Here is a 12,563-nt window from a genome sequence, read left to right as displayed (position 1 = left end):
TCTGAATTGATTGGTAATTGGACTCAAGATATTGCTGGGTACTGTCCCTTTAGACTTCTCTGGATTATACTTATTTTATCTATTAAGAGCAAATTTTATGGCAGGTTGGACTTTGAATCTACTGATATTTTGCAAGACAGGCTGCACTTTATACTTTTTTTCATCACTACACATTGGCAGGCAGTCTCACTAGACTAGTGACAGAGAACATAGAGGACCAGTTCATAAACTTTTTCTCTTTTTAATTCAGAAAATGGATGAGCTGAGAAACTCAGACTATCCAAGCAAGATTTTAAGGATTACATATGAATGGTTCTTCCATTAAGAATTATTCCCTTAGCAGAATAGAAAATAGAAAAGCCAAGTAAAAATATAGTTAAGGATTGCACAATAAACCCTCACGTTAATAAAACAAGTTTGAATTACACAGTGGAAGTATTTTCCAAAGTAAGTAGTGAAATCCACACATCTTTCTTAAAATGTACCAAGAACAATGCTCTATTACATTATTAGAAACAAATGTGGACAAGTATGACAGAAAAATTTAGACACCATATGCTTCATCCCGAGTTTCTTCTGACTCATTACTAAAATGCTGCTGTAAGTCTGGCTCATCCACTAAGGATTCAGATGGCTTCACACATGAAAAAGTTAAGAAATTAAGAAATGTTCTTCTTCCTAGTACGGCACCAAATAACGATTCATCACAGTTCACTAAAAAGCTACACTAGCTACTCTGCTAGAAGAACATCGCTCCATATTATATTTTTCTGCATTAGTCTTAAAATATGGACTAAAAACTTCATTTGCTGTTACGAGTAAAATTTTCAAAACACGCCGATTGCTTTTAAGCAGTATTGTAGAAGAAAAGGTAAGGTTTTCACTGGAGGAAGAAACATGGACAATAGTTAAACTGGAAAAAACAAGCATCTCTAGGAGCCTGATATAATTTGACCACATCTGGACTAAGCCTTATGCTCATGGGACAAGGAATGCTCATAATTTCTGTCTTGAGTTGTGACAGAGTAAGCCCCCAGTAACCAAAAAAAGGTCGTGTTCATGTTACTCAAATAATTTGTCAGGGAGAAGACCCAGCTCAGAGGTGTGAACAGTATACCTCAGCTCAGTTTTAGGAAAGGAAGGGAGTTTAAGATTGCACCGTTTTTCCTATACTATTACTAGAAAGGCGTATTCAGACCATACCCCAACCATACAGATTGAATGAATAGCAGCAGTCTCTAGATTGCACATGTAGACCTAAAATAGCCAGAGCAACTTATACTGCTCCATTTTTGGTGTGTAACTTTGCCAGCAGCTCTTTCTCCAGTCTCTGGACAAAAAGACTTCTCAAGAGTGCAAACCAGGCTGCCTATAGTGGGCTTCTGCTCCGATTCACCTCCAGAGAAGCCCACAGAGACTGGTCAGAAATTCAGGTGCCAAAAGTTGTATGCTACGAGTTGTTTTTCTCTATCCAGCTCCTACAAGGCTATAGGAATTAACAATAATTTCTTTATGTTCCTATAGCGGATTTAGTTTTCATTCTATAAAATATGTAATGTTTTTATGTTTTTCATAGGTTTCCCTGAATGTAAAAAGGTAAAAGACTTTTCTTTCTTACTAGTCCCCAGTAAAAACAAACCTAACCAAATTCCACATGTACTTAGTTATCTCTAACCTATCTCCATCTGCTGTTATTCCAAAAGATAAACACTATCTCAGTGATAGAAAAAAAATTAAAACTTGAAGGATGTGGGTCAAATTTACTTTGTCCTTCATGACTGCAAGTGTTTGATCAGAGACATGCACTCCTATATCAACACAATCTCAAGAAAATTATTGCAAAGGGAAAGTGAAAGGGAAAGGACTGAAACAATAAAGATTATATGGCACTGGGGAAGTCAGCAGAACAATATCTAGATCAATGACTTTAAGGCTTTCTGTTTGCCTAATTTTTAGTGTAAAGGTTGAAAACTCCTGTAAAAAATGAGCACTATCTTTTTTTATATGTGGTAAATGGGTCTCAATGAAATGTGAGTTACATGCTTAACTCTCACTTAGCTTTTTGAGAACACTCATAAGAAGTTAATTCTGTCTACCAAGTAGTTTTCTTAGCAGTTTAAGGAATAGCATATGTAGAATACAGAGACATTTATAAGTAGTAAAAAAGATAAGTGCTGGGTATCATCTCAAGCAAATCATACAGCTAATTAAGAAGACAAGACAATCAGAGAAAGTATTCCTGGAAGCTTTTTCTGGGCTCAAGAAAGAGAAAAAGGTGACTAGAACCTTGGTTTGGACTTGCCAAGCCTAAATCACGCTTCACCAACCTGGTTATCTTCAACAATGAATTGACTAGATCTCTGTGGATGAGGGAAGAGAGGTGCATACAATCCACCTTGTCTTTAATAAGACCGTTGACATGATATTCCACAGTATCCTGGTATCAAAATTGGGATGGTATTGTCCGCAGGGCAGAACGACCAGATGCGTAAAAAACTGGCTGGGCTATCAGGCTCTGTGGGAAGTGATTAATGGCTCTTTCTCAGCCTGCACGCTGCTTACAAGTGGATCTCATCAGGGATCTATCCTGGGACCTACCCTCTCTAATTTGTTCACCAATAAGCAGGAGAAGGAGACAAAACACACCCTCATCAAGCTTTCAAACCTTGTCAAAAGGCAGAGGGTGGCCAATACACTGGTAGGCAGGGCTGCTGTTGAGAGCACGAATCTGACATTCAACAAGGCCAAACGCAGAGTCCTGCTCCTGAAAAGGACTAAGCTCAGTGATGGTACAGGCTGGTTACTGATGGGCTGGAGAGCAAGGCTGGGGCAACCCTGGTAGTGGTAGGGCTGTATGAACAATAACATGACCAACAGATCAAGACAAGTGACCCATTCCACTCACTCAACACTTCTTATGCCACATGGACAATCCTGTGTCGAGTTTTGGTGTTTCTCTGTAAGAGAAATGTCAATAATCTGGGGCAAGTTAAAGGGTAAGGTAATGAGATGGTCAGGACTGGAGCAACTGACCTCTGAGGAAAGGCTGAGGAGCATGGGGTTGTTCAGCCTGGAGAAGAGAGGCTGCAGGAGAACTTAACAGGAGCCTCCTCCAGTACACATCAGGAGGTCACTGAGAAGGGCAAGCCTGCTCTTTACTGAAATTTATCGCAGGAAAACACAGAACAGTGTTTATAAACTGGGACAAAGATCGGTCTGACTGGATACGTCGGGAAAATTTTCTCTGAGAGGATAATGCCCAGAGAGGCTGTGCAGTTTCCATCCCCAGAGGGTCTCAAACCCACATGGGTAAAAGTCCTAGGCCACTCGGCCTGAATTCCATCTTGACATTTTTTTGAGTGGTGTTTTGCTCTAGGTGATCTTCCAAGATTTCTTCCAACCTGAATTATCCTATGACTTACCCTTAAAAATAGCAAATACAACATTCCCAAGTGCCTAGATGAAAGCATATACTACTCTTTCAATGGGTCATTCACCTCTTTCATCCTTAATTTCTTTAAAAGGAGCTACAGCTATCGAATAAGGATACAAAATGAGCCACTTGTTGGAAGAAAAAAGTGTTGAACATAGGCTAGAAACAAGAACACCGAGATACAGCTCGTTCTCAGTTCAATCTATCTTTGTGCTCTTCCCTGTGAGAATGGAAATAAAGCCTAACCAAGACAATAGCCACAAGGCCTTCACCTTCTCCTTGGGGACAGAGCCCCCAAGGACTTCTGTGGACTTTTGTGAATGACCAGCAGGAACATTCATGACGCTCAGATTTCTCCTTTCCTGCTGGCAATGCAAATGCACAGACCCCTGCCTCCAAGGAGGGAAATTAAACCAGAAGCCTAGCAGCAGGGAAAGCAAAGCGAAAGTTATTCTTCAGGCAAAGTGAATATTAACAGTTACAGAATCACAGAATGGATCAGGTTGGAAGGAACCACAGTGGTTCATCTGGTCCATCCTCCCTGCTCAAGTAGGGTTATCCTAAAGCAAATCTAATTACGAAGAGTACCCAGATATAGTGAAGAAAGGCCTCTTCACTTCTTGAATTTGAAAAAGAAAAAATAAATTCAAGACTGCTCATTAAGCGTTGTTAAATGGTATTTTTTCCTCTCTGGAAAGCATAATACAGGGCTAACTAAATTAAAAGTTTCCAGTTATTTCTCCTTTCTCAGGATGATCTTGTGTTAGGAGGAAAGAAGGGTGCAATTAAATATTCCTCAAGTATTATTGGCAATGGGAAAGACCATTGTTTAGAAAACAAGCATTATATGTGATTTGCTTGGGTTTTTGTTGCCTTTATTCTTTTTTTAGAAAATCGAGCTCGTTCTCTGCAGAAGACTATTAAAGGTTAGAAATAAACTTTATATATGTGTCATCTCAAGACAAAAATGTTTGCTTTCCCTCAGTATTAAAACAACTGAAAAAAACTGCACTGAAAATCAAATTAGAAGTTGCAACTACTTAAAAATATTAGCTGTCTCCAAAATTCAACATGACTAAGAAAGGAGAAATTGGAAAAAGAGTATTAACTCCTAAGTTCCCTCTGCATATGTTTACAAACCATGTGAAGTGAAATCTTTTAAACTTAGCTGAAAGAAACAATCTGTATGTGTATGTGCCCATAAATACTGTTCTGCAAGAGGCTCGGTGAACAAATAAGGTTTACACCTTCCTCAATTAGGAAAATGCATTTTCATATTTCTAAAGTCAACCTGTTTCAAGAGATGAGGATTCGCTGAAATACATTAGCAAACTAAATACCGATTTTTCAGTTCTATACATGATGTTTTAAAATGTTTGCACCATTCTTAGCAGCAAATGCCTGAATTTAGAAGCCTCTGCAAACTGAACATAAGAAGAAAAATTTTTGTATATATACATATTTACCTTCTTCAACTGTCTGTACAATGGCTCCTGAAGAACTCCAATTTGTTGTAAACCCAAAGCTGCGACTGTGGCCAGGTCTCTGGTTTATACTGATTCTCATTTCACTGTACTGTTCCTGAAAAATAAAACATGACACTACAGTATCTGGTATCACAGGAATCTAAATGAGGGAAAGTTTATCCTCTAAATAAGTGAGGCTGCTCACAATGTGCACTTTAATCATCTATTATTAGCATCACAGACAAAGGAAACAGTATTGAAGTCAGTTAACTAACTCATTTGCTTTTTATTCAAACAGGTGTGCTTTCAGTTTACGTTTATATTTTCCTTACATGTATATTTCACTCTGCATTTCTATTATTTTAAATGTTCTGTAACACAATGCTAAAAAATTTAAGAACTTGGAGGAAATTAAACCCCTAAATGATTCTTCGTGTATTGTCTTGGGAATTTGTGACATGTACTGCCTCCTGAGAGAGCATCAGAGATGTGAAAAAGCTAGATAACAGTAATCAATCTTTTTTTTTTCTTGTACATCTTACCATGAGCATCATCAGTTTCCTTTAGGCTCAACTCTGCAACTAGGTTTAATCGGGTTAAATCTTTTTGATTTTGTGTGAAATACTGCCAGCTTCCTATGGATTTTGTAATGGAGGCCTTAGGTAATAAAACTAATCCCAAAATTAGCTAAATGCAGATCTTTGGCTTTAATGGACTTTCAAGATGCTTTTGGAATCTGAATCAAAATCTAACATCACCATTTTAAACAACAAGAATATCTGAATGGGAAAACATGTTGTAACACTTGCTTTCAATCCCACACTACATTATGAGCATGTGTTGCATACATTAACATTCTAATGTGAATTCATTAAAAACAATTAAAATACCCAAATGCATGCTATGCACTTCTTTAGCATGACATTGACACCAATATAAAAGGAAAGAAAAATGACAGATTCTTCTGTCAAACAGTGATAAATATATTCCAGCAAAATGTGCATGGAAGGGACCCTGCACGTTTTTACACATGCATTAAATGTACACCTACGTTTCAGTTCCCTAGTGAACCAGCCTTCCTGAAGAGTGGGATTCATTTTCCCTAACTTAAAATATTTAAAAGTCTAGAAATCTATGCCAATTCCTCCAAGCTTCTATGTTGGTAAGACGCAACAGGCAGCTACAGTGAGCACTGCACAAGCAGATGCAGCCAGCCGCAGTCTCAGGGAGGTGCAGCCAGAGGTGGCCTCAGCAGCACCTGAGCACTGGACACAGAAGAAAACAACATTGCACGACATCGTCCCAAGGGATCGCCTCATGTTACAGGAATGTTCCTGGGAAAACACTCCCCTTTACAGCCCAGGGTAGAAGTTAAGTCTTTTCTTCACAACACAGCTACTGGCTTGCAAACACTCCCACACAACCCCAGTCCTTAGGTGAATATATTAAAAGTGAATCTACTAAACAGGTTAGCACACTGGGCTAGAGAACATACAAACCTTTATAGTTTGAGTGTGTTCCTGGAAATTGCTACCGGTCTTAATTTTTTTTTTCCACCATCACAACATGACTCTTCAAACATATCTCTCGTCAGAGGAGTAATGTGACTTTGTACTCTCAACTTTATCATTTTTATAGGTCATCTCTAAAACAGTGCTCCCCCGGCCTGGCATTATGGCCCTGATGACTAGTGAACTACATAAATCTCTCTGGCAATGATTTACAAACACATCAAATGCAACTTGCATTCTTTAACTTATAGCTTGTTAAGCTATAACACAATCAAGATATTTTTTTAACTTTAAAAAAAAATTTAAAATAGCCCCTCCATATTACTCACTTCTAGGAGGAATTTATAATATCATAACTAACAACAGGGAAAAAAGATATATGGACCTAGTACATGCTATTCGCATTTGCCTTGCTTAAAGAGATGCTAAGAATTCATATCTAATCTATCAGCTTTCACTGATAAAACCAGAAATTCCTCTATTTTTGCTACAACACAGAAAAAAAGATCATGATCTCTTTCCTTACACAACAATCACAATTTCAAAAAATTAGGATAAATTAATTAAAATGGCCAAGAGGTATCAGAGGTATTGAATTGCAATGTATTTCTTTTCCACAAGTGATTAGGAAGAAGAATGTTTGGAAGCGAATGAATTTCTAAAAAGGCGGCATGGAAAGTGATTTCATAAATCAGCATCCAAGGTCTTACGACCTTCACCCAAGCAACTGGCACAATTAAGTTTTACAGCAGGATCAGGAATGCAAATCTTTCAAGGGTTATGAACTGCATCATCAGATAGTACAGAAAGGTATCAAAAATTAAAGCTATTGTTGGTGAAACATGCAATCAATTGGAGGAAACAGCACTTAAGACATATATTTCAAAAAGAACACTGAAAGACCCAACCCTTTATCCAATAAGCATATGCACAAAGAGATGGCAATTTCCTTCAAAACTATTGAGAATATTAATTAGATTCAAGCAAATAGCTAAAAAAAAAAAAAAATAGGGCTCAAGCTGCAACAGATGGAAAAAAGGATAGTGTGATACTGATGTTTATGGCCAGCCTTTGAAAAGCTGATCTTTATTTTCCACCAACCACCAGCTTAGAAGTGCAAATGAATGCTACAGCAGCTCAGATAATTCATCTAACTGTCACACCTGATTGTATGCACAATTGTATGTGCTAATTTGGAGAATAACAAAAAACTTTGAAATTTTGCAAGCATTAAATGATATGTAGAATAACTATTTTGAATTAGACTGATAAATAAAATTAAACACAAGACAAAATGGGTAGGGAGAAATTCATTAAAAGAGTAAATTTTTTCCCCCCAAATATTCTCTTTCCTCAAAATTAAATCAAAGGAAATAGCAGGTCTCTGAGCTGTCCTCTTACTACCAGAAAAATATTTGCATTAGATGCAATTTTAGTTAATTTCACTTTTATTCTGCTGTGGCATTCAGTTACACCAAGTAATCACATTATTTCCACACTTACCATGGATTTGGAATCCTTAGGCTCTGTTGGACTCGCAATTTCTGCAGAAGATGCAAGTGAAAGAGAATCAGGAGGAATGTCTGGCTTAGGAATACTGCTTCCAGCATCTTGGTCTTGGGACTTTAAAGGTAATGGCAAACTAGGAGGAGGTGTTGACTGAGCACCTTTTTCCTCCTCTTCCTCCTCACCTCTGCTTCTGAATGCACCACTGGAGAGAGGGTGTGCAGTGTCTGGTTGTGAAAAGGAAATGCTGGTGAACAAAGTTTGAGTTCTTTTAGCTTTTTCTACTTCTCCATTGTATTTCTGAGCATCATCCATCTAGGACAAAAATGACAGTTTGGTAAATATGTGCTTTAAAAAAAATAAATCCTTAAATTGTTCAGTGATCTTTATATTTAACAAAACCACCTTCCCCTTTAGCAAATTCTGGTTCCTGTACCCATTGCTACCTACTTAGAGAAACATATTTTCTCTTGAAATGCTTGCAGAACAAATAGTCCAGACTTCTTAAGATAAACTTGTTAAAGTCATCTGCTCAGAATTATTTGCATTCTTACTATTTTTTAAACTGAAACTAATAAGGATTTAGGAGAAAACTATGAAAATTATCACAGTAATGTGGCAGGGGGGAATCAATTTCATTGTTTTGGTGCTTTATAGGGTAGACAAATTTTAGGCTAGCATAAAATTTCAATTTCAACAAAGTCAGCAGAGCAGAGGAGACTTACCACCTGAAAAATTTATCTTTAACACTTCATTATGTTAACCTGGCTCCAAGGACAATTACCAATTACCTCCAAGGACAATTTTTTTTTTATAAGGCACATTAAGGAGACTTACTACAAGTAATAAAAGGAATATTGGAATATTTTACCAAATATAGTTACCAGCTTTAATTCCAGGAGTGAGTTTAAGCACAGAAACACACGTAAACATCTAAGCCACGACAGAACTGCCTGCTCTATTAACACAGCCTTCATCACACAGGAGACACTTTTTAAAAAAACCAAAACATTAAAATTACTGTTCCCCCAGCTATTGAAGACCCCACATTTACAAATTTCAGGAATGAAGCGGAGTTTTACCGTGAATGACCGTGGAAGTGACGAGATTCCTCTGGAGTGGACACCAAAAGGTCTTGGTGTAACCACAGATGTTAACCTGGAGGTATCAGTTTTCTGGTAAGTTCTTGGGAGAGAAGCTGAAACCTGAGCTGACCCAGTTTGAGCATTCACTGAGTAGCGAGTGGACAAAAGAGCCGGGCTCTGCTCCCGCTCCTCCGCCAGGCTGTCCGGCGGCGCAGGAGCTTCTCGAGCAGCCGAGCTCTCCGACAGGTTCTCCTTGGGTGGCTGGGTGGCGTATACACTTTTGCTGTCCTTAGTGCTGTAGGAAGTATCTTCTTCCAAACGGTAATCTTTGGCTGCTGACCAATCTTTTGCCACTGTGGAAGGTGCTTTTTCTTCACTGAACACATCATCATTCAGGGAATATGCCCAGTTGTGTTCCTGTTTCTGCTGCTCATAGGAGTCTTGATCTCTCTCTTCCCTATGGAAATAGAGCCTGTTAAAATACCCAAGTGACCCAACAAACAGGCAGGCCTAAAGTTTTTCAACTAGTGAACCATTAGGGCAGAGCATAAGCCAAATAATACATCTCCAGTAAATGAAAATGAATATAATTGTTTAAATATATTAGCATTTTCATACATTTTAAAATCTATCTTCTTTAACCTCCTACCCAGTTCAGCACTCTCATAACACTCAGGCATACTACTATCACATTATCAGGCTGCCATCATGACGTAAATCTTTGCCAAGAAAATGATACAGCTATTCAAGTTACATATCCTCAGAAATTCAGACTTTATTTAGGAAAGAATAGGAATAAGGTAGTCCCATAACACTGTCTGAACTGTATAACTCTGCTCAATACTTCTGCTCTATGAAAATGCTATGCTGAATTTTAGATAAATAAATAAGATGGTGCACTGAAGTTCAGCTAATTTTTTTTTCCTATTCATTTCTTTGTCATAAAGTAACAACCACTACAGGGATAATCTTTAACCCATCATTTTTAAGATTCTTATTGATCCTGAACATTCAATACAATTAGCATCCATATATTCAAGCAACTAATTTTTGTCCTCACAAATAAGTAAAAAAGCAAAGAAATCCAAAAGATTAGATTTATTTCTTTTACGAATACATGTCGTGCATATTACCTTCAGCTCAGTCATATGTGCCTTTTTAAATAGATAGACAGATAAGACCGTCACCACTAAAAATGGTACTGTGCAGTTCACACTTTTTACTCTTCAGAAAGTAAATACCAAGAGGAAAAATTAGGGATGAAGGGGAAAACAAGTAAAAGTTTACAACTCTGTGAAATACATTAAAATTCTGGTTTTTAGTTCTCCATAGTGGCTGAAAGAATAGCAAATTCAGTGGTAGAAGGAAGAGAAATAGTTAACTTTATCCATGAATAAAAAAGGACAACTATCCATTTCAATGCTATTGTTTTAACTAATTTAAAGAGAATGCAAATATTGACTTCTCAGTACTTTTATTTATGGATAGCAGAGTAAAATACCATTTATAGAGAAACCTGTTTAATATTCTGTGCAAACAGTGCATTAGAAAACCATATTCAGTCCTTCAACTGCCTAGATTTCTACATTTTATTTTGCAACTAAAATTGTCAAGATCTCTGCAGAATCAATTTCAACTTACTGGTAAAAGCTGCTCAAGAATTCAAAGGAATAAGAATGCTCAGATTTATGTTCCTCAACATAATACTCCCATTAGGACCATTACCTCTCCTGCTGCATTTCTTTCAGTGACTTGGTACTCCTTCCAGATACCTCAGAAGCTCTCCTTTCAATTTCTTCTCTCTCTTCCTTTTTCTTTTGCAATTCTGAAGTGTAGCTCTTTCTACGACTCTTCCATTTTGCTAGATCCTATTAGAATAACATGAATGTATACCATCAGATTTTCTCAAGACCTCATCAACTTACAGAGGCATCCCATTACATCCTATTTATTGCCCTGATTTTATTTGCATGTCTGCATCACAGCCACAATTTCATGTACCTTTCCTCTAAATAATAAAGGGGTTGTCATGTTCCAGTTAGGGTTGCAGGCTCACTGCCTCCTTGAGTTAACAATTGTAATTATTGGACTATATGTCATTTTGCCCTCTTTAACCCCTCCTTAACATTTTCAATTTTATTCTAGAATACTTCACACATAATTGAAAACTAATGCAAATGCCATCTGTATTTCTTTGTTGAGGGCTTTAGAGTTTGGGGTATCATTGCTTTCCAAATCACTATTATATTAGACTGATACACTAGCTTGAAAATAAATATGCCTGAAATTCTAAATTGAAAACAGATATTTCTGTATTTTCTTCATTTCTGTAAAACTGCAATGTGAACTGGCAATATTGTCCATGAAATACCAGAGCTAAGGGGAGTACTGAATATTAGAACTGAGATGGTTGGTATGCATTAAACAAACAACTATGAACTTCTTATTTGGTGCTTTGTTCTTAATTTCAGCTTCTTATTGACACTCATTGTCAAGCAGAGATTTTAATAAATTGAAAGGTCTTCAGATACACTTATGATGCTGTGCAAAGCTACCATACAGGTTACAAGCTGGATTTAAGACAGAATTATTAGAGGATAGGAGCCTCAAGAATTTGCACGAGGAAGTATTATTTCTTCCCCTTTCTCCCAGAGGATCAAATACTCAAGACATTCCAAACATTTCTCAAAAAAAAGTATTCAAAAATTTCAGATAACACAAGAAACTATGCCCTAACTTTTCTTTATGTCCACAGAAATCAAGCCTGAAGGCTTTATTACAATACATACAAGTCTTATCCTGAAGCATTAATCAGAAACTTAGGACGATATTTAAAATAATTTCAGTTCTGCATTAAACAGGCATCCCCAAAAACTCTAGTAGCTGCATGAGATGAATTGTTTTAGAAGACAGCCCCATGAATTTCTGCACACATGCCAAAGCTTGTTTACTAGGGACACTGAAGGCCGGTGACACTTCAAGCAGGACACTCAAGGAAAGGTGAAAAAGAGTCCTTACTTCTTGCCACTTTAGATCTTGTTCTTGTAACTGTTCTTTTATCTTTTGAAGCTCTTCATAACGGATTTTGCGCATTGTCTGCAGCTCCTCTGCACTGACATCATTCAAAGATTTACTCCTAGAAAGGGAAAAGAGTACTCAGCTTTATAACATCTTAGTGCTCATTTTACATGAGTGAGACCTTCAGAGAGAGAGATTTATATTAGTACAACTGAATGCTCATGAGTGTTATTTTGAATGGAGTAGGAAACACATGGGCAGCTCAATGAGCAAGACTGGGACATGCTCTAGTGCTAACACTCAAGTCATTAGCTGGATATTTGAGCAAATAAAATCAGATTAAGGGAATAAGCAGCTCTGTACATCTCCTTGCTGATCATTCACATTGAACTCCTCATAAAACTCTGCTACTTCTGCTTAAACTTGTTATTCTCTTTACTGACTTTATTTCTTTCTTTGACCCAAAAGGCATCCCCTATCCCCAAATTCAAATTCCCATCCTCTGACTTCTCTCCTGTAACAGCCCCAGTATCACCTTCTGTTC

General features: G+C 37.4%; 1 protein-coding gene across 13 annotated transcripts in view; it reads right to left on the bottom strand.

The window, feature by feature from the left end:
* Positions 1-12,563, bottom strand: part of LMO7 (LIM domain 7) — a 132,081-nt gene that overhangs the window by 23,353 nt on the left and 96,165 nt on the right. For 12 of the 13 annotated variants that reach the window (XM_039549749.1, XM_039549627.1, XM_039549705.1 and 9 more), the window contains 5 exons: positions 12,020-12,137; positions 10,727-10,869; positions 8,999-9,458; positions 7,914-8,231; positions 4,900-5,014 (listed from right to left, as the gene is read on the bottom strand). In XM_039549749.1, coding sequence (XP_039405683.1) covers positions 4,900-5,014; positions 7,914-8,231; positions 8,999-9,458; positions 10,727-10,869; positions 12,020-12,137 — 1,154 coding nt within the window. The remainder of the gene's footprint in view (positions 1-4,899; positions 5,015-7,913; positions 8,232-8,998; positions 9,459-10,726; positions 10,870-12,019; positions 12,138-12,563) is intronic. The other variant, XM_039549948.1, reaches the window with a different exon arrangement.

This window comes from Corvus cornix, chromosome 1, assembly GCF_000738735.6.
Source record: "Corvus cornix cornix isolate S_Up_H32 chromosome 1, ASM73873v5, whole genome shotgun sequence".
Taxonomy (NCBI): Eukaryota; Metazoa; Chordata; class Aves; order Passeriformes; family Corvidae; genus Corvus; species Corvus cornix.
Note: the sequence above shows the minus strand (reverse complement) of the source record. Positions and strands in the feature narration are given on the sequence as shown.